General features: G+C 43.3%; 1 protein-coding gene across 1 annotated transcript in view; it reads right to left on the bottom strand.

The window, feature by feature from the left end:
* Window positions 1-5,954: 5,954 nt before the first annotated feature.
* Window positions 5,955-19,567, bottom strand: part of CRABP2 (cellular retinoic acid binding protein 2) — a 55,189-nt gene continuing 41,576 nt past the window's right edge. The window contains exons 2-4 of the mRNA XM_075330720.1: window positions 18,804-18,982; window positions 11,136-11,252; window positions 5,955-7,163 (exon numbers count right to left, since the gene is read on the bottom strand). Coding sequence (XP_075186835.1) covers window positions 7,113-7,163; window positions 11,136-11,252; window positions 18,804-18,982 — 347 coding nt within the window. The 3' untranslated portion in view covers window positions 5,955-7,112. The remainder of the gene's footprint in view (window positions 7,164-11,135; window positions 11,253-18,803; window positions 18,983-19,567) is intronic.

Here is a 19,567-nt window from a genome sequence, read left to right as displayed (position 1 = left end):
AACAAATAAAATTGTTGGACCACCCAGAACGGAGAAGAAAAAAAAAAGTCACTCCCTAATCTTCGACAGCCTATTGTGTTAACATATGTTGCGTATTTTCCATATGTTGACATGTACAAGCAAATGAAGATGTCAGAAAATAGGTGATCATCGTTGGCAGCCAAAAGCCTCACCCATCATACCTTTCTGACGGGAGGTATGTTACTGCCAAAGGTGTCAGGTTCCAGCTTATTTTCATCTCCCCATTAAAAAAACATGCACACTTGGCTGGATTTAGCAAGAATGTCTATGGGGAAGTCCTGTCTGTTGAACCAACAAGCAATTGAAGGTCTATGGTCACTCACTTGTCACCCGTCTCTCACCCCTTTTTATTGCATGGACATGACGTATATGTTTGGGAGACTATCAGCTTTCACCCCCTCTTATTCTATTCCTGCTGCTCTCCTGAGCATTTTTGTTGTTTTTTTTTAATCTGCTATATGGTTCCAGAGACAGGCCCTTTTTAATTAGAGCTACGGGATCCTCAGGGGCGTGTCTTTAGGCTGCTCTGCATTATTACACTATAAGACATGCCTCCAAGGTGAAAGCCATAAAAATTACCACCAAATAAAAAAAACCATATATTTGTAAATATATAATGGATTTTGAAAAAAACAAAAAAACGGAATTCTCGGGATCAGCAGGAATTAAGAGAAAAAACTGTCCACTTTTGATCTGGTGACAGGTTCCCTTTAACGACCGACTTTAGTAAAAAATAATATGCAGGTTTAATCAAGGCAAATAGGAATCTTGACTAACAACAGTTGGCCAAAGGATAGCTCCATTTTTAGTTATCCCTTAGGCTGCTTTCACATCAGCGTTTTTTTTTGCCTGATGATTGTACGTGCAACGCATGCAACCGCAATTGTTATTTTACCGGATCCTTCTGCAGCAGGACACAGAATTTATCGGCGGCACTGGAGTCAGCTGATCGGGAGTCAGCTGAACTCCTGATCTGACAGCCCGCACATGCTGCGATTGACGCAGGTTAACAGCAATCACTGGCTGCTGCCGATCACGTGTGACCATGTGAGGGCTGTGTGGTCAAGAGTCAGCTGAGTTCAGATCAGCAGACTCTAGTGTCGGCCGACTTGTTCTGTGTCCCGCTGCATCCATCGCAGAGTGTGCAGGCTGTGAGGTCAGCTGAGTTCAGATCAGCTGACTCCAGTGCCGGCCAAACCTAGCTGACCTCATAGCCCACACACGCTGCGATGGAAGCAGGTGACAAGGAACAAGTAATCGGTCGACACTGGAGTCAGCTGATCTGATTACTTGTTCTGCTGGGTGTGTGGTCAGGAGTAGGGATGAGTGAGGAGTAAAATGCTAGGATGCTCGATTTTGTTTTTTTCAAATTCATTAAAAAAAAACAAAACAAAAAACAAAAACCCCAAACACATAACCCTAACCCTAGGGTTAGGAGTAAAAAAAAAATGTGTGGCCTCCCGCTGCATTTTCTATTGCTAAGAGTAACCCAAGCAGCTACTGGCTGCTAAAACCCACTGCTACCTTCACTGGCAATGGAAAATCCAGGGAAGCCCTTTTTTTTTTTTTAAGTTTTTTGCCCAGGTACAGCAGGCAGGTACGGGCTGCCCCCAACCCCCAGCTGCCTATTTGTACCCGGCTGGGAACCAAAAATATAGGGAGCCCTTTTTTTTAATTATTTCATGAATTTCATGAAATAATTAAAAAAAAAATGACGTGTGCTTCCCCCAATTTTTGTGTCAAGCCATGTACAACTAGGCAGCTGGGGATTGGAATCTGCAGCGCAGGGTGGTACAAGCTTTATGGGCCCACCGCTGCGAATTGCAGTCCGCAGCCGCCCCAGAAAATAGCACTATCATAGAAGCGCCATCTTCTGGTGCTGTATTCAACAATTCCAGTGGCCCTGGTGCTGGGTGGCACGCTGGTTAATAAAGGGTTAATACCAGCTTTGTTTTACCAGCTGGTATAAAGCCTGAGATTCTTAATGTCAGGTCAAGTTTGACTCGCCATTATGAATCTCCAAAAAAGGATTAAAAAAAAGACATCACAGAAAGAAAAAATACTTTATTAGAAATAAATACACAGACACACTTAGGGACTCCATCTGTATTACTCCCTCTCACCCCTCCATGATCATGGTCTTCTGGAAAGAGAGAGGCTGGTTTCAGACGTCTATCTGCTGCCTCCCGCTCCAGACCGCCGCTCATTATACTCACTGAATATTCACTGCACTGAAGAGCTGAAAGCCAGAGTATCACTGAGGACTTCAGGGCCAGGGACCGCATCGCTGGGGACAGGTGAGTATCCAGCAGTGTGTGTTTGTGTGTGTGAGAGTGTGAGTGTGTGTCTATGTTCAGTGTATACATGCTTCTGCGCTATGTGTGTGTATGTGCTCGGTGCATCCATGTGTGTCTGCTATGTGTGTATATGTGCTCACGTGTGTGTATGTGCGTATGCGTGTGTGTGTGTACAGTGAAGACCTGAAAGCCGAAGCATCGTGGGGTCAGCATCGGGGACTCATAATAGTTCCCAAGGAACTCTGATGAACCCGTGAAATCACCCTCCTAACACCCGCTGTAGCCCGGGTATCACGGGGGGTGTCATCAGGATGTCATCAGAGTTCATTAAGAACTCCAATGACCTCCTAGACGTCACTGCACACACACTGCTTGCTGTATACTCACCTGTCCCCTTGGTGCAGTTCCGGCGCTGTCCCTGCCATGCTCCTACTCCCAGATCCTCGGGCAGTGAATATTCAGTGAGTATAATGAGCAGCGGTCAGGAGGGGGAGGCGGCAGAGTTGAAGACAGAATCTCTGGATACAGGTGAATATAGAACATTTTTATTTCACAGACACGTGTTTTCTCCAGTACGTGTCACACGTATGACCATAACCATGCGTGTGGCTTGTACCTGATAAAACACGGACGTCTGAAACCGACCAGAGAGAGAGATTTCTGTACTGACCATGCCAGGCAACTTTCTGGGCATGCTCAGTACAGAAAACGGGATCCTGTCTATCAGGATCCGGCGACTTCCGGTACAGCAGGATCTGGCGCCCATTGAACTACATTGCAGGTACTGCCGCAATGCATCGGATGCAGTGAGATGCAGTATTTTGACCGAGGTAAAAAACGCAACAAGTAACGTTTTTGAAACTCGGTAAAATACCGCAAAACAACGGATCCAGTGTATGACACACGCAACCGAAAGTCACCGCATATTGCGATTCCATTGCAAATGCATTGAAATGACAACGCATTTGTAAAGGATCCGGTTATATGCGGCAAAAAAACGCTGATGTGAAAGCAGCCTAGGGACAACCCATCCCATATGCCACATTGGAAATGAAAGTGGACAATCCCTTTAAGAACATAATTATCTTAAATCTTTCCATCTATACATTTCACAAAGTTTGTCTTAAAAGTCAAAGTAGTACCACAAACTGCAGTCTCATGACCCACATTTATCCCCTGTAAGGACTGCCTGGCCTGTGTTATAAGGAGACAGTTCAGTAAGACGTTGCTAAGTCCTTGTGATGATTATTTAATACTCAGACTTCTCTTCTGATCCATAATGTGTGAGCTGCGGGCCGACCATGCTTTGAAGTTGCAGACTACGAGTTGATTCCTCACCAGAGGGAATTAGCCAAGGCTTATGAATAAATACTGTGGATTACATTGCAGGCACAAATTTAATTAACCCTGTCTATAAATCTTTTTTTTAACATCATTAGACCTCTGTGGTTTCTACACCCCTAGTGTAAAAGACAGGTTCCAAACTTACTAAAAGATTGATCTGTGGATGGCACCATACATGGGTTCCTTTTGGCTGACATCATTCATGGGGTCCTTCTGGCTGATACCATTTGTAGGGTCCCTGAGTGTCTCTGGCTCCAGGCAAACTTAATTAACCCTTGTCTATATTTTTTTATCATCATTAGACCTATATGGTCTATTCACCCCTTGAGTAAAAAACGAGATCTGGGTTTACTAAAAGATTAATCTATGTGTGACACTACAGTATTCACTGGGTCCTTATGGCCTACACTGATCATGGGATCCTTTTGGCTGACACTATTCATGGGTCCTTTTTGTCCTACACTGAAAATAGGATCCTTTTACCTGACACTGATTATGGGGCCCTTCTGGATGACACAGATCATGGTATACTTTGGGCTGACATTGTTCATGGGGTCCTTCTTTCTGACACAGATCATGAGGTCCTTCATTTTGACAATGATAGGTTACCTCGGGCTTAGGCTATTTATAGGGTCCTTCTTATTGACACTATTTGTGGGAAATTTTTGCTTGAATTTATTCATGGGGTCCTTCAGTCTAACATTGATCATGAGGTCCTTCTGCCTTCTACTGATCGTGAGGTCCTCCAGGATGACAAGGATGATCGAGTACTTCAGGCTAACTTTATTTATGGAGTCCATCTTATTGACACTTTGTGAGAAATTTCTGTCCGAATTTATTCATGGATTCCTTGCTGACAGTAATCATGGTATCCTTCTTCCTGATGCTGATCATGGGATCCTTCTGGCTGACACTATTCATTGGGCCTTTTTGTCCTATACTGAAAATAGAATTCTTTTACCGACACTGATTATGGGGTTCATCTGGATGACACTGATCACAGTACACTACGGGATGATCATGGGGTCCTTGTTTCTGACACTGATCAGGAGGTCCTTCAGGATGACAATGATAATAGGGTACTTTGAGTTGACGCTATATGTGGGATCCTTCTTAATGACACTAATTGTGGGAAATTTCTGTTTGAATTTATTCATCGGGTCCTTCTGCCTGAAACTGATCATGAGGTCCTTCAGGATGACACTGATCTTGGTATAATTTGGGCTTACACTATACATGGGGTCCTTCTTCCTGACAATATTTGTGGGAAACTTGTGTCTGACACTATTGATGGGATCCTTCTTTCTGACATTGGCCATGGGGTCCTTCTGGATGATAATGACCATCGGGTACTTCAATCTGACGCTACTTCTAGGGTCATTCTGACTGAAATTACTCATGGGCTCCTTGTAACAAATTATTCATATGGACTTTCTGTTTGACCCAATTTGTGGAGTCCTGGGGTCCCTCTGGCTTAGTTATTCATGTAGACCTTAAGATGACAGAATGCATCGAGTTCTCCTAGCTGACACTATATCTGGAGTCTTTCTTGCTAACATTATTCATGGATTCTTGTAACTGACATCTACTTATGAGGTTCTTCTGGTTGACATTATTTATAGTGGCCACTATTATGGAGTCTTTTGGAGGGTACTATTGATTGAAACACACTGCTTTGTGCCACTGAGGGATCAAGGGTTGTAAAAGATCAGAACCAGAGATATCTCAGATCCCAGCAGTTCCAGACAAGTGCTAGTAGTAAAACACAGCCAGCATCTGCATTTGGCTCAGCCCCTGAGCCTTCAGTATACGGCTCCATCCAATTTTAACCACCATTAATCATTAACGATGAACAAAAAGATTCATGCTACAATGCTCCAGCATCAACTCCGGTACTGAGCCGCTGCCAGATCAGAGCATTTCGATATTCAGCCGGTACTCTAAAGGCCCCGTCACACACAGAGATAAATCTTTGGCGGATCTGTGGTTGCAGTGAAATCATGGACATATTGTTCCATTTGTACACAGCCACAAACCTGGCGCTGATTGTCCACGATTTCACTGCAACCACAGATCTGCCGCAGATTTATCTCTGTGTGTAAAGTGGCCTTCATGCCATCCTCCTGGACATCACTTGCAATCACTAGTCCTAGGGGCCTAGGAACAGCAAGAAGCGCCCAAGAAGCCAGCATTGGAGCACTGGCTGAGGAGGTTTGCCGAATTAGGGTAGTGCAATTTTTTTTGCTTGTCTCTATTAATTATTCAAAACAAGAGAAAACCATACAAAACCAATTTAAGATTTTTTTTCTTTAATTAGTTACAAAACATATTGACAAATAAATACAGAATTGATGCATAAACTAGAAAAAAAATAAAAAGAGAAGCAATGTGAGACATCTACCTGGGGAAAGAAGAATTCTTGTAGCTAGCGGTAACACATTCTCTAGCCATGTGTTTTACATACATAAAAAATGTATAAAATGTTAAAAGACAGTCACATAATCAAAGAAGTTCCATTTTTATTTTTGTCACGGGGAGAAGGTAAATTTTGGCGAGAAGGACATTTTATTCACAAGGTAAGACATGATGGACTCCTTCCATAAAATCATAATATCAATAGAACTTTTACAGCTTTTCCTCTTATATAACCTAAGACATGAGTAACCCCTATGGGCTGTGGCAGCCATTAGATTAAGTACAATTTGGGGGATATGGACACATCCATGTGTCGCGGTCTGAGTGTGGACCAATCATGGTCCGCATGACCCAAACTCAACAGTCGTCATTGGCATATATGAGGCTGTCAAGTTCGGTCAACTGGACACATGGATTTGTGAATGTAACCTAAGACTCACTTTTTAATGAGACGTCGGCCCGTTGTCTTATTTTTCTCCATTTTATATGCATACAACTTGTACACGTCTTATTATCCAGTGCGTCTTAAAGTCTAAAATTCGGATATCACTATGTATTCACATGTTTGCCTCATCATCTACCAAATTATTGCTATCGAGAGTTTTCCCTGCGACCCTTTCTTTTAAGCCGATAACTCATCGTAAAACAAGAGGCAAAATGTGGCCTTACATTCAAAATGGCCGACAAAAGATTCACCCACCTCCCCAAAAAAACAAAACCTATTTGGAATGGTCCATCTAATCTATGGATCAACTTTTTTTTACTTTATCACATACTAAATGACAATTCAATCATTACCCCGTTGTAAATTCACAGTCTTGTTAATGCCACTCCTTGGTGCCCTCTCTGGGTGTAGAGTTAAGGCCATTTCTACCATCTTCCAAAGAGTTCATGAAAGATGGTAGACAATACAGGAGAAGCATTGGCATGTTGCTGTAAACGGGATACTCTCTGCTTCATAATATGTGTCATGTAGGATTCAGACTATTGGCCGGAGAAGGTCGCGCCTTGGGTCCCTTGGTCGGTTGATTTGTTTTATTCTCTGACGTAAATTCGTGTGCAGATGACGTCATCGGCAGTCATAGTCTGTAGGAACAATGAAGGAAAGCTAAAGTTTAATACAACCTTAGGGTCAACATTAGTAGCTCAATAGGAACAGCACATAAAGACTAAGTAAATGACCTTAGGGTCAACATGGGTAACTTAATAGGAAGAGTACCTGTAGACTCGGTGGATGACCTCATGGTTAACATGAGTAGCTCGATAGGCACAGTACTCGAAAACACCATGAATTATTTTATGGTCAGCATGGGTAGTACGATTAGAACAGTAACAATCGGAACAGTATCTATTGACTCAGTAAATTACCTTGTGGTGAACATGGATAGAATGAAAAAAACAATATCTGTAAACTCATTGAGTGATCTTATGGTCAACATGAGTAGTTCAATAGGAACAGTACCTGTAGACTTTGGGAATGACCTTACGGTCAACATGGGTAGCTTGATAGGAATAGTACTTGTATGCTCAGTGAATGACCTAATGATCATCATGGGTAGCTCGGTAGAAACAGAGCCTAAAGACTCAGTTAATGACCTAATGGCCAACATGGGTAGCTCAACGGAACTAGTACCTGTAGACTCAATGACTGACTTTATGGTCAAAATTGGTAGCTTGAAAGGAACAGTATTTGAAGACTAATGCGGGCATCACACGGTACGATATAATGGGTGATATGTCGTTGGGGTCACGGATTCCGTGACGCACATCCGGCATTGTCAGACATATCGTACCGTGTGACACCTCCGAACGACTGTGAACGAGCAAAAATACTCACCTTATCGTTGCTCGTTGACACGTTGTTCATTTTCATAATGTCGTTCCTCCTTCTGTGCTTCGGTTGTTCATCACTCCCGAGGCAGCACACATCGCTCCGTGTGACACCCCAGGAACGACGAACACAGCTTACCTGCGTCCCGCCGGCAATGTGGAAGGAAGCAGGTCAATGGGATGTTACGTCCCGCTCATCTCCGCCCCTCTGCTTCTATTGGCCGGCCGCCGTGTGACGTTGCTGTGACGCCGAACGTCCCTCCCCCTTCAGGAAGAGGATGTTCACCACCCACAGCGACGTCGCCCGGGAGGTAAGTGCGTGTGACGGGGGGTTAACAACTTTGTGTGACATGGGCAACTAATTGCCTGTGACGCACAAATGACGGGGGCGGGTGCGATCGCTCATGCGATTGCACGATATATCATCCCGTGTGACGCCCGCATAAGTTAATGAACTTAAGGACAGTAAGAACAGTACCTAAAGACTATGTGAATGACCTTAGAATCAACATGGATAGCTAAATGGGGAAAATGTCTGTAGACTCAGTGAATGACCTTATGGTTAACATGGGTAGCTCGGTAGGAACAATGTCTGTAGACGCAGTGAATGAATTTATGGTCAACATGGGTAGCTTGAAATAAACAGTACCTTTAGACTCACTGTGTAACCATATGGTCAACATGGGTAGCTGTATAAGATCAGTATGTGAAGTCTCTGTGAATGGCCATATGGTTAACATAGGAAGTATGGGTAGTACGATTGGAACAGTATCTATTGACTCAGTAATTGAACATGTGGTCAACATGGATTGCTTGATAGGGAATAGTATCTGAAGACTCAGTTAATGGACATTTGGACAACAAGGTAGGTTTGATAATAAAAGCACCCGAAGACTCTGTGAGGTAAAAAAATATTCCAAGTGGACTACGGAGCTGGCAATAATATGCATTTTTCAGATACACATGGGTCATCACTCGACTAAACAAACGATGCTGATGAATACTGGCCAAGTAGAAACTCAACAAACAACAGGAAGTGATAAATGATTCAATTACCGTAAAGGCCCCTTTACACACTGAAACTTTCTAGCGATCCCACCAGCGATCCCAACCTGGCCGGGATCGCTACAAAGTCTCTGGTGAGCTGTCAAACAGGCAAACCTGGCCAACGACGCAACAGCGATCCGGACCTGCAGAACGACCTAGCTAGTCATTGCGGACGTAGTAAAGCAGCTTTTTGAAAGGGAAGTCGCTAACGAAGTCGCTGTAAAGTCCCCTTTACACACTAAAACTTTGCTGCACAGCGGGAAACAAAGGACCAAAGAATGGTCCTGAACGATTTGTAGCGATCACAACTTCACAGCAGGGGCCAGGTCGCTGATGTGTTTCACACACTGCAATGTCGCTGGGGAGGTCGCTATAACGTCACAAAACCGGTGACGTTACAGCGATGTCGTTTGCCATGTTGCAGTGTGTAAAGCCACCTTAACTACCAATGGATCCTCCAAAAAAAGTCTTCAACTCTCAGGAGAGAGCCACGTACTCATGATTTGTCAATGTGATTCTCCATATTTGGATTATTTAAAAAAAAAACTTTGAGCTCTAGGAGACTCTAAAAGAGGTCTATGTACCTCCAATTATACACTCAGTGGTTGCTCCAGCCCATGGATCTCAACTAATCCCGATCTTTGAATGATGATAGAATTTACAGGAGATTGGTCAACTTATTTCCTTTTTGAGAACATATTCAAACGTGGCTGAGCCGAATTTGCATCTGTTTTGGGGGGGTTCGCAAGAAATAGCTGGAAGTTTTTTGATTTGGCCCTTTTGGCTGTGTTCCAACAGAGGACCCGATTCATCAAGAAAGGCGCTTTTTAGGCTGGACTTGTGAAGGGGGCATGTTGGAGATGGTCATTCCTGATTCATAAAGATGTCCTTACTAGTGATAAGCGCAAAGTTTGGTATTCAAGTGCTCAGGTGCTCTTAATGAGCAGTTGATGCTCGGAAGGACGCGACTCGAGTACCCGAGTGTGAATGAAGTCAATGGAGAAAATCTTCAAAAATGCTCGAGTTCCCCATTGACTTCCATCATACTTGGGTACTCGTGTCGCACCCGTCCGAGCATCAACTACTCATTAAGAGTACCTGAATACCGACTATTCAATCTTGACTAGTACTTACCTCTTCATAACTCTTTAGCGTTTCATGAGTGGCAGGCCCCTCCATGCGCTACGCCAAAAATATAAATCCACTCAGGTACTGGACTGCGATTTTTGGCCTAATCAACACAACAGCTCATCATCCTGCCCCAGCTTCACCTATTTTGTCGGAACTGGGAAAAACTGGCATGAAAATACCAAAAGTTGCAAAATGTAGTACTATGAAATGCCCCTAAATTTAACGACTTTTCAAATCTTTTACGCCAGAATTCTGGTGTGAAAGCTTTGATGAATAGGTCTGTAAGTTTTTTTTAGAGGTTTCAAAAAAATTCAAGAATATTTTTTTTGAGGTGGTAGTGGGTTTGGAGGAATTTTTCTTTGAGAGAAACGGGTATGAAGCGTTTTTGTTAACAACCTTTCAATCAGACAGTGAAGAGTTTGGAGTGGATTCCAACAGGAACCACTTCAAAGAAATGACCTGATCTTTTTATTTTCCACCAGGCAATTTGCAAAAACATTTCAGGCAGAAAAAAATGCTTTAACAACGCTTTGTATGAAGAGCAAAAGTGAATTTCCCAGTGAAATTAATTGGAAGGTGTTTTTGAGGATGTTTGGACGTATCCACTTCAAAAACTGTGTGCCTCTAGCCTTAGGTGGCCATATACTTTGGATAGAGGAAGGTTGGTGGTTGAACAACCATTGATCATCATGGCCAATACAGCCATACATGTTTTGTTGTTTTTTTTTTACAGTAACACTAGGCTAATGAGGAATCTTTCTCGGAACATTTTGAGAACGTTCTTACCAGACCAACATCTTTCCAGATAAAAATCTGTCATCTACCCGCGGAAACAATCATTAAATTACTCCTAGAAAATTGAAAAATTGTTTGGCTCAACTTTAGACTTTGACGATTGAGAGCAAATGTTTGGCTTGCTGTATTCGTGGTTGTTTAGGTTAAGGGTCAATGATCCGGTAACATATACATGATGAGATCAATGTTCTTGATAGTCATCAGCTAAGTTTACTCTTAGTTTTAGTGGTGAAATGTCTGGTCTGGTTTTCTTACCAGGATAAGTTCTCCATCGTTGGTCAGTTCTCTTGACCAGGAAGTCTTGGGTCCATCCCCTTTGAGAAGCTTTTGTTCACACACCATCTTGTTCTCACTTTCCCATTTGGCCAAGCTCTGAAGAGGGAGACAAAGATAAAAGAAGGAAACACTTAATTAAATAACAAACAGGCCCTCCAGACGAGGATACTCAAAACCATGGCCATCATCCATCAAATGCAGGAGACAGCAGCCAACCTCAGGGAAGCTCATCCTTGAGAAATTTAACACACTCAATTGACTCTTGTCTTCTACATTTCCCTGATTCATCAATGTCTGTGACTGTGGAAAGTGAATGGGGGAAGGGAGACAAGTCATTACTGGCTCCTTGATTGATCCTTCAAGAGTGTGCACAGACCAGACCTAAGAAATTCCAAAGTTTTTTGTCCAGTCCCATAATACCTTGAATGTTCAGATCAACCAAACATAATATTTGGTACACCTAATGAGCTAAAATCTACTTAAAGGGTTATTCCATCTTCATATTTCAGTGTTATTAGATAGTGCTTGAAAAATGAAGCACTATTGCCATTTACTCACTCTTAAATTTTACAACTGTTCTTGAGATATGGACTTTTCTTTTGTTTACAGCGTGTTGCCTAGGAGACCGACCACCACTGCTGTCTAGATTAGAAGCACAGTACTGAAGCTGGCCAGGATTAAGAGCTAACAACGATCAACGCTCACTGTAAATTCGGCCACTGCCGCGGAGTTTGAGGGTTTGGGAAGCTGTCCCCATCCTTAAAAATTTTAAAGGGTTTTTCTCATCTTCAACAATCGCTATTGTTGGATAGGGCATTTAAAAACCAGCACTTTTTCAAGTTACTGTTTGTTAAAATTTTTAGCCGTTCTTGAGATATTATCACTTTTCTTTTGTACACAGCTCGTTGCCTAAGTTACCGACCTCCAATGCTGTCAAGAAGTAGTGGCCGAGCATACACTGAGCTTGTCCCGTGATTGCTGTTAGCTCGTTCTCTAGGTGACCGATTTCCTCTGCTGTCTAGATTGTAAGCCAGCTTCAGTAGAGTGCTTACAATCTAGACAGCAGTGGAGGTCGGTCTCCTAGACAACCAGCTGTAAACAAAAGTGTTAATATCTCAAGAATGGTTAAAAATATTAACACAGAGTAAATTGCAAAAGTGCCTGTTTTTTACAAGCCTATCTGATAATAGACAAAGGTTAAGATGGTAAAAAAACCTTTAAAATGTGTAAAGGTGTGGGCAGCTTCTCAGACCCTCAACCTCAGTTATCTGAATATTGTTATCATGGCACCTAAGTCTAAGGGTACCATCACACTTTAGCAACGCTCCAGCGATCCCACCAGCGATCTGACCTGGTCAGGATCGCTGGTGCGTCGCTACATGGTCGCTGGTGAGCTGTCAATCAGGCAGATCTCACCAGCGACCAGTGACCAGCCCCCAGCCAGCAGCGACGCGTGGAAGCGATGCTGCGCTTGGTAACTAAGGTAAATATCGGGTAACCAAGCACTTGGTTACCCGATATTTACCTTGGTTACCAGCGCACACCGCTTAGCGCTGGCTCCCTCCACTCCTAGCCAGAGTACACATTGGGTTAATAAGCAAACCGCTTTGCTTATTCACCCGATGTGTACTCTGGCTACTTGTAAAGGGAGCAGGGAGCCGGCACTGGCAGCCTGAGAGCGGCGGACCCTAGTAACCAAGGTAAATAACGGGTAACCAACCAAAGGGCTTCGCTTGGTTACCCGATATTTAACTTGATTACAGCTTACCGCAGGCTGCCAGACGCCGGCTCCCTGCTCCTGCACATTCAGATCATTGCTCTCTCGCTGTCACACACAGCGATGTGTGCTTCACAGCGGGAGAGCAACGTCCAAAAAATGAACCAGCACTGTGTGTAACGATCAGCGATCTCACAGCAGGGGCCAGGTCGCTGCTCAGGGTCACACACAGCGAGATCGCTAATGAGGTCACTGGTGCGTCACAAAAACCATGACTCAGCAGCGATCTCGCTATGTGAGAAGTACCCCTAAGAAAGGCCAAGAACAGGCAATTATTTTTCGTAGACACCAATGGTTGATCCTATCCAACTTTTTTCTGGGACTGGGTCATCTCATATACCTATCTCTTTGTTAGATATTAAATGGAACCTGTCACCAGAATTTTCGCTATTAAACTAATAGAATCCCCTTCTGCAGCTCCTGGGCTGCCTTCTATAAAGGTTCCTCTTGCTACTGGCCCCCTTTTCAGACCTAAATAACAACTTTATAAAATATTACCTTTTGCTATGGTAATGAGGTTTGCTGGCCCCGTGGGCGGGCTGTATTTCATCTGTTATCCCCCCTCCTGCCGTTGTTCGCCGTCCTCCAGTGTTCATTTACATAGATGAGGCCGCCGCCCTCATGTTGCGCAGTGCTCCTAAAGTCTTGCGCATGCGCAGTGGCACTATCGTGGGACTGAGCAGTTTTCAAATCGCGAGCGCCGGAGATGTTATTGCGCAGGCGCGAGATTATGGACGGCTACTTAGATGATGCTGGCGATGACATTGTTGGGGGGCCAGTAGCAAGATGAACCTTTCTAGAATGCAGCCCAGGAGCTGCAGAAGGGGATTCTTTTAGTTTAATAGCAAAAATTCTGGTGACAGGTTCCCTTTAAGTAGTAGTGAACATGGCACATACCCTGGTGTTTTGCCCGGAGCCTCAAGTCTCTTGGTGCCATTAATCAACCTATTCAAATCCTTTCGTTCTCTAGAGCCCAAAGGTTTCACAAGTCCATCAATACTCGTGCCTAAACACCACTAACACCCCAACTTGTCCTTTCTCGAAACAATAGGCACCCCATAAAGGACCACCAAAACAGGTCCTTTTTTTGACTGTCAGAGACCCACAACTGCCTTTTAACATCTCCATTTGGTTAGTAATCCCGCTCATTCTTCGGAATAAGAACACGAGATAGGTGCGGATATATTATTAAACTAGAGAATGAACAAAGGAGAATTTCAAGAGGAGTCACCGAAGCGAAAGAGAGAAGTCACGTATCAGATAATGAGATCAGAATCATGTATGACTGGAGGAAACAGAGTGTGTGACCCGTCCCGAGACTTGTCATGCCTGAAGGAGCTCATCCAAAGCCTTTGTTCCAGGTGGCACCATGCCATGAGTTGTCCTTCTCTCTTTATTACAGGGTAATGACTTCTGACAATGGATATTTCTCTGTCTCATAATGGGTTTTAACACTTTTTCGATAGCCTTAGTATAATGAGTTTCATTAAAATGGGCCTCCGGTGGAAGCGTGGATGACAAATGAGGCCATCACACCACTTACGTTCTAATGTGCCTTAATGCAATGAAAATAATTTATAGTCCTGATTAAAAGGAGGGTATTCTGTAACCAATTACCTATATATGTACTAAAGTGTAGTGTTAGCTTAAATAACCACTTTAAATCATTACTTTAAAAAGAGGACCTGTCTTGGACAACAATATATACATTTTTATTACCAGGTCTAAATGCCGCTGTTCTACTGAATCCGGCGATGTTCTTCTTTTGAGCCTGCGCCTCTCCATTCCTGAGATATGGTCACTTTTTTCTATGCATTTAAAGCTAGCCTTTCCAGCCAACTGGGAGTGTTCCTCAAGAAGACGCCCACTTGGTTAACAAGAGTAGAATTCTATACAGGAAAGAGGAGGCTATATCTCAGGAATGGAGAGGTTCAGAAAAAAAAGGAAAACATCGCCGGATTCAGGAGAACGGTGGCAATTACAGCAGGTAAAAATAAACTGTATTTATGGCAAGTATTTAATCTATCATGAAGACAGGTCCCTAGGTCCTAACTACTCTGGAATAAAGGACATAGTTATACTTTAGTGAGAACTCCCCAGGCTTTATCTACAGCGAGGAGGGTCTCAAGAGAACATATTATACATATTTGAAGAAAATAAAGTTCAAATTTTGCATACTCGAATCTAAAAATGATATTTTCCTCTTCCTTGTACTTGTGAATTGAGCGTAGGTAAAAAAGCATTTGGCTTATGTATTCCATGGGCACGGTCTCACATCGGTGCTGAATTTCTTTATGGCAATGGTTCAACATAACCTCACCCTACCCAACCGCAAATGGCTTCACGGAAAGCAATCCAGGAGAACTGCAATTTCCTCTCTGCTAAAATAGTTACTCAATGATTGCCTAAAACCGTCCTGCACCGGGACACGAGGGGCGTGAAGCTTCCAGTTTCTACCCTTTCAGCATCAGGACGTCTTTATTTTCCAATCCACTGCTGCGGCGAGGACACGGGGTTAATTGTGGAAATCGACGCACGGTAAATAAATATCTTTATGACTCATTACCCCGGACGGGGAAGCCAAATGATTCCTGCCCGCTTGTCACTAGCCGTTAATATATTATTAGAAATCTCCCAGCACGCCATAAAAGAGGAACGGATTTGGTCCATGATTTAATGGCTCGCCAATGGTGGGGATAGACGCCCCCCTAAAATAGCCAGGATTTTTTTTTCTAATTTCTGCTGAAACAATGAGTGCTGTGTTTCAGGCACCTGCGAGCAGAAATCCAAAAATGGGTTTTATGGGAATTTTCTTTGACACTCGTGAGCAAAAAAAATAAAAATAAATGACAGTATTAAATCTCATACGGTCAGCAATAAAATAACTTGTCTGTGCAGGTTCAGTTTTCTATCCCATTGGGATATTGGAGTGAAGGCAGAAAGGAAGAGAGAAGTGCGATGCCGGTGACGTACAGGGATGAATGAGTACGCCATGGGGCCGTCAATGGCACCTTGTTATGGTGGCCACACAGGAGGGGAATCTACGGTGGGCAATGTTTTAGGGCACTACGGAGAGAATTGTTATAGGGCACTGTAGTTTTTTCTCATAGGATACTGTGAACACAGTGGCATTGTTGGGAGTACAGTGATTTGCCCTATTATGGGAATACTGAAAGTTGAATGGCACTGTTGTGGGGGCACTGTGGTTGGCCCAATTATGAGGAAATTGGTTACCCCTATGAGGGTAACTGTGTTTTTCTCTACTAAGGGTCTGGTGACTGACACTATTATGAAGCACTAAAAACAAAGTAAATGGCACTGTTATGGGTACTGTGGCAGGTCCAGTTGTGGGAGCACAGGGTACTGCTACTGGGGTATCTATGTCTCTCTCTGTTATGAGCCTGATGGATGACAATGTTATGTTGTACTTAAAATCACAACAAATGACACTGTTATAGGAACACCGGTTATGAGGGGTCATGTACTGCCATTGGGGAAACTGCGGTGTCTTTCGATGTTATGGGTCAGATGACTGGCACTATTATGAAGCACTAAAACACAGTAAATGACACTTTTATGGGTACTGTGGCTGGCCCGGTTGTGGGGGGACAGGATACTGCTACTGGGGTATCTATTTCTCTCTCTGTTATGAGCCTGATAAATGACACTGATATGTAGCACTTAAGATTACAACAAATTACACTGTTATATGGACACTGAGGCTGACCAAGTTATGGGGGGACATGGTACTACCATAGGGAAAACTGGGTCTTTCAATGCTTTGGGTGTGATGAATGGCACTGTTATGAAACACACACACAGTTAATGGCACTGTTATTGGGTACTGTGGTTAGCCCTGTTATGGAGGACAGGGTACTGTTATTGGGAAAACTGTGATTCTCTCTGTTATGGGTCTGATGAGTAAAATAGTTTTGAGGCACTCATCGGCACATTAAATATCACAATAATAGGGATACTGTGCCTTTCTACATATGTTATTATTATTATTATTATTATTATTATTTATTATTATAGCGCCATTTATTCCATGGCGCTTTACAAGTGAAAGAGGGTATACGTACAACAATCATTAACAGTACAAGACAGACTGGTATAGGAGGAGAGAGGACCCTGCCCGCGAGGGCTCACAGTCTACAGGGAATGGGTGATGGTACAATAGGTGAGGACAGAGCTGGTTGCGCATTGGTCTACTGGGCTGAGGGCTATTGTAGGTTGTAGGCTTGTTGGAAGAGGTGGGTCTTGAGGTTCCTCTTGAAGCTTTCCACGGTAGTGGAGAGTCTGATGTGCTGAGGTAGAGCGTTCCAGAGTATGGGGGATGCACGGGAGAAATCTTGTACACGATTGTGGGAAGAGGAAATAAGAGAGGAGCAGAGAAGGAGATCTTGTGAGGATCTAAGGTTGCGTGCAGGTAGGTACTGGGAGACTAGGTCACAGATGTAGGGAGGAGACAGGTTGTGCATGGCTTTGTATGTCATGGTTAATGTTTTGAACTGGAGTCGTTGGGCGATGGGAAGCCAGTGAAGGGATTGGCAGAGTGGCGAGGCTGGGGAGTAGCGAGGGGAGAGGTGGATTAAGCGGGCTGCAGAGTTTAAGATAGATTGGAGGGGTGCAAGAGTGTTGGAAGGGAGGCCAGAGAGCAGGAGGTTGCAGTAGTCGAGGCGGGAGATGATGAGGGCATGCACTAATGTTTTTGAAGATTCTTGGTTAAGGAAAGCACGGATCCGGGAGATATTTTTGAGTTGTAATCGGCATGAGTTGAAGAGGGCTTGGATGTGTGGCTTGAAGGATAGAGCAGAGTCGAGGGTTACTCCAAGGCAACGAGCTTGTGAGACTGGGGTGAGTGAGCAACCATCAAGTTTGATGGAAAGGCTTGTTGGAGGAGGTGAGTGAGGAGGAGGAAAGACAATAAACTCTGTTTTGTCCATGTTAAGTTTTAGGAATCGTGCAGAGAAGAAGGATGAAATAGCAGACAGACATTGTGGTATTTTGGTTAGTAGAGAGGTAATGTCAGGTCCAGAGAGGTAGATCTGTGTGTCATCGGCATAGAGATGATACTGGAAGCCGTGGGACTCTATGAGCTGTCCCAAGCCGTTGTTGTTATTATTATTTAATGGCCTTCACCTTGATCTTGAGCCATGGTGACTTAATGGATGAACGTTCTTCAGGAAGATTGATCTTCTGCATACTAAATAGGTCCACCAGGATCTTCTTCGACATTTTTTTGATTGTTATACAGTAAACCATCTGGTTGCTGGTCTTCTGCTTCGCCTTGTCCCGTCTATTCTTTCAACGGTGATGTCCTCCTCCAGTGAATGCTCTCTTCATATGATGTATCCAAAGTAAGCAAGTCATAGCTTGGTAATCCTTGCTTCGAGTGACATGTCTGGCTTGATTTGTTCCAAAATTGTTTGTTAGTTCTTCTTGCCATCATTGGTATTGAGAATATCCTTCACCAGCACTACATTTTGAAGGCACTGATTCTTCTTCTGTCTTGTTTCTTCATCGTTCATGTTTCACATTCGTATGTTACCACAGAAAAGACCAGACTATGTATGAGCCGAGACCAGACTATGTACGAGCAGCGTCTTCGTCACCAGTAAAATGTTCTTCAATTTGAAGACTTTGTCCATTGACTTCATTGTTGATTCCGCTATTGGGACAACTGTCTGATGAATGGTATTGTTTTGAGGTACTTTAACAGTAGTATTTTTTGCCATTGTTATGGGGCACTATAGATATTTATGACCATCATCGATAGTACCAATTAGGAAATGCCATTTACAACATGCTTGGGCACTGGTTTGAGCTACAGAACCCTCAATGTTTCCAGAAGAGGGACAGATAGTTACCTTACACGGACGACCATCTACCGTCTGTTCTTCAAACTCATCTCCAATTTTGAAGTTGATCTCAGTAGTGCGGACAGTCGTGGAGGTTTTGATGTAGAAGGACTCATCTTCCTGCTTGATCTCCACAGCCGGTTTCGAGGCTGCAGCCACCGCTATTTTCCTTAGCATGACATTGACTCCTGAGGCAAAATGGGAAAATATTGCTGTTAGTGGCGCCACCTATGACAATAATTTTAAAATTACACACTTTTTAAACCAATATTTTACCACCCAACAATAATCAAAAGAATTTTATTTCTTTTTTAAATTAATAAATAGATTATAAATCTATAAGTCTGCTTTGCTTCCACGGCAGGAAATTGGTGTTGTCAAATAGTGCATTAAAAAGGTCACCCAGTGTCAGCTGATCTGTCAGCCGGTTTAGGAGACAGAACCCAGACACTCTTCCTCAGGACAGCTAATTTTATCCCCATTTGTCATAGGATTGTCTGTCAGCGTAGTAGGGGGAATCCTATACCACGTTACGGGACAGATGGATTCCTGAGACGTCCATGCACTTGTGGGCAATTAGACTTTCTGCCTATAAAACAGATAAATTGTGCAAAACATACAGTAAAATTAAAAAAAAAATCTAAATAAAAAATGTGAAAAATAATAACATATCTTACAAGGCAGTGATTTATTGAAACAAAGGGTTTTATATACAGTACAGACAAAAAGTTTGGACACACCTTCTCATCTCTAGAACAACTGTTAAGAGGAGA

Source organism: Anomaloglossus baeobatrachus, chromosome 12, assembly GCF_048569485.1.
Source record: "Anomaloglossus baeobatrachus isolate aAnoBae1 chromosome 12, aAnoBae1.hap1, whole genome shotgun sequence".
Classification (NCBI taxonomy): Eukaryota; Metazoa; Chordata; class Amphibia; order Anura; family Aromobatidae; genus Anomaloglossus; species Anomaloglossus baeobatrachus.
The sequence above is the reverse complement of the archived record's forward strand: the minus strand, read 5'-3'. Positions and strand labels throughout refer to the sequence as shown.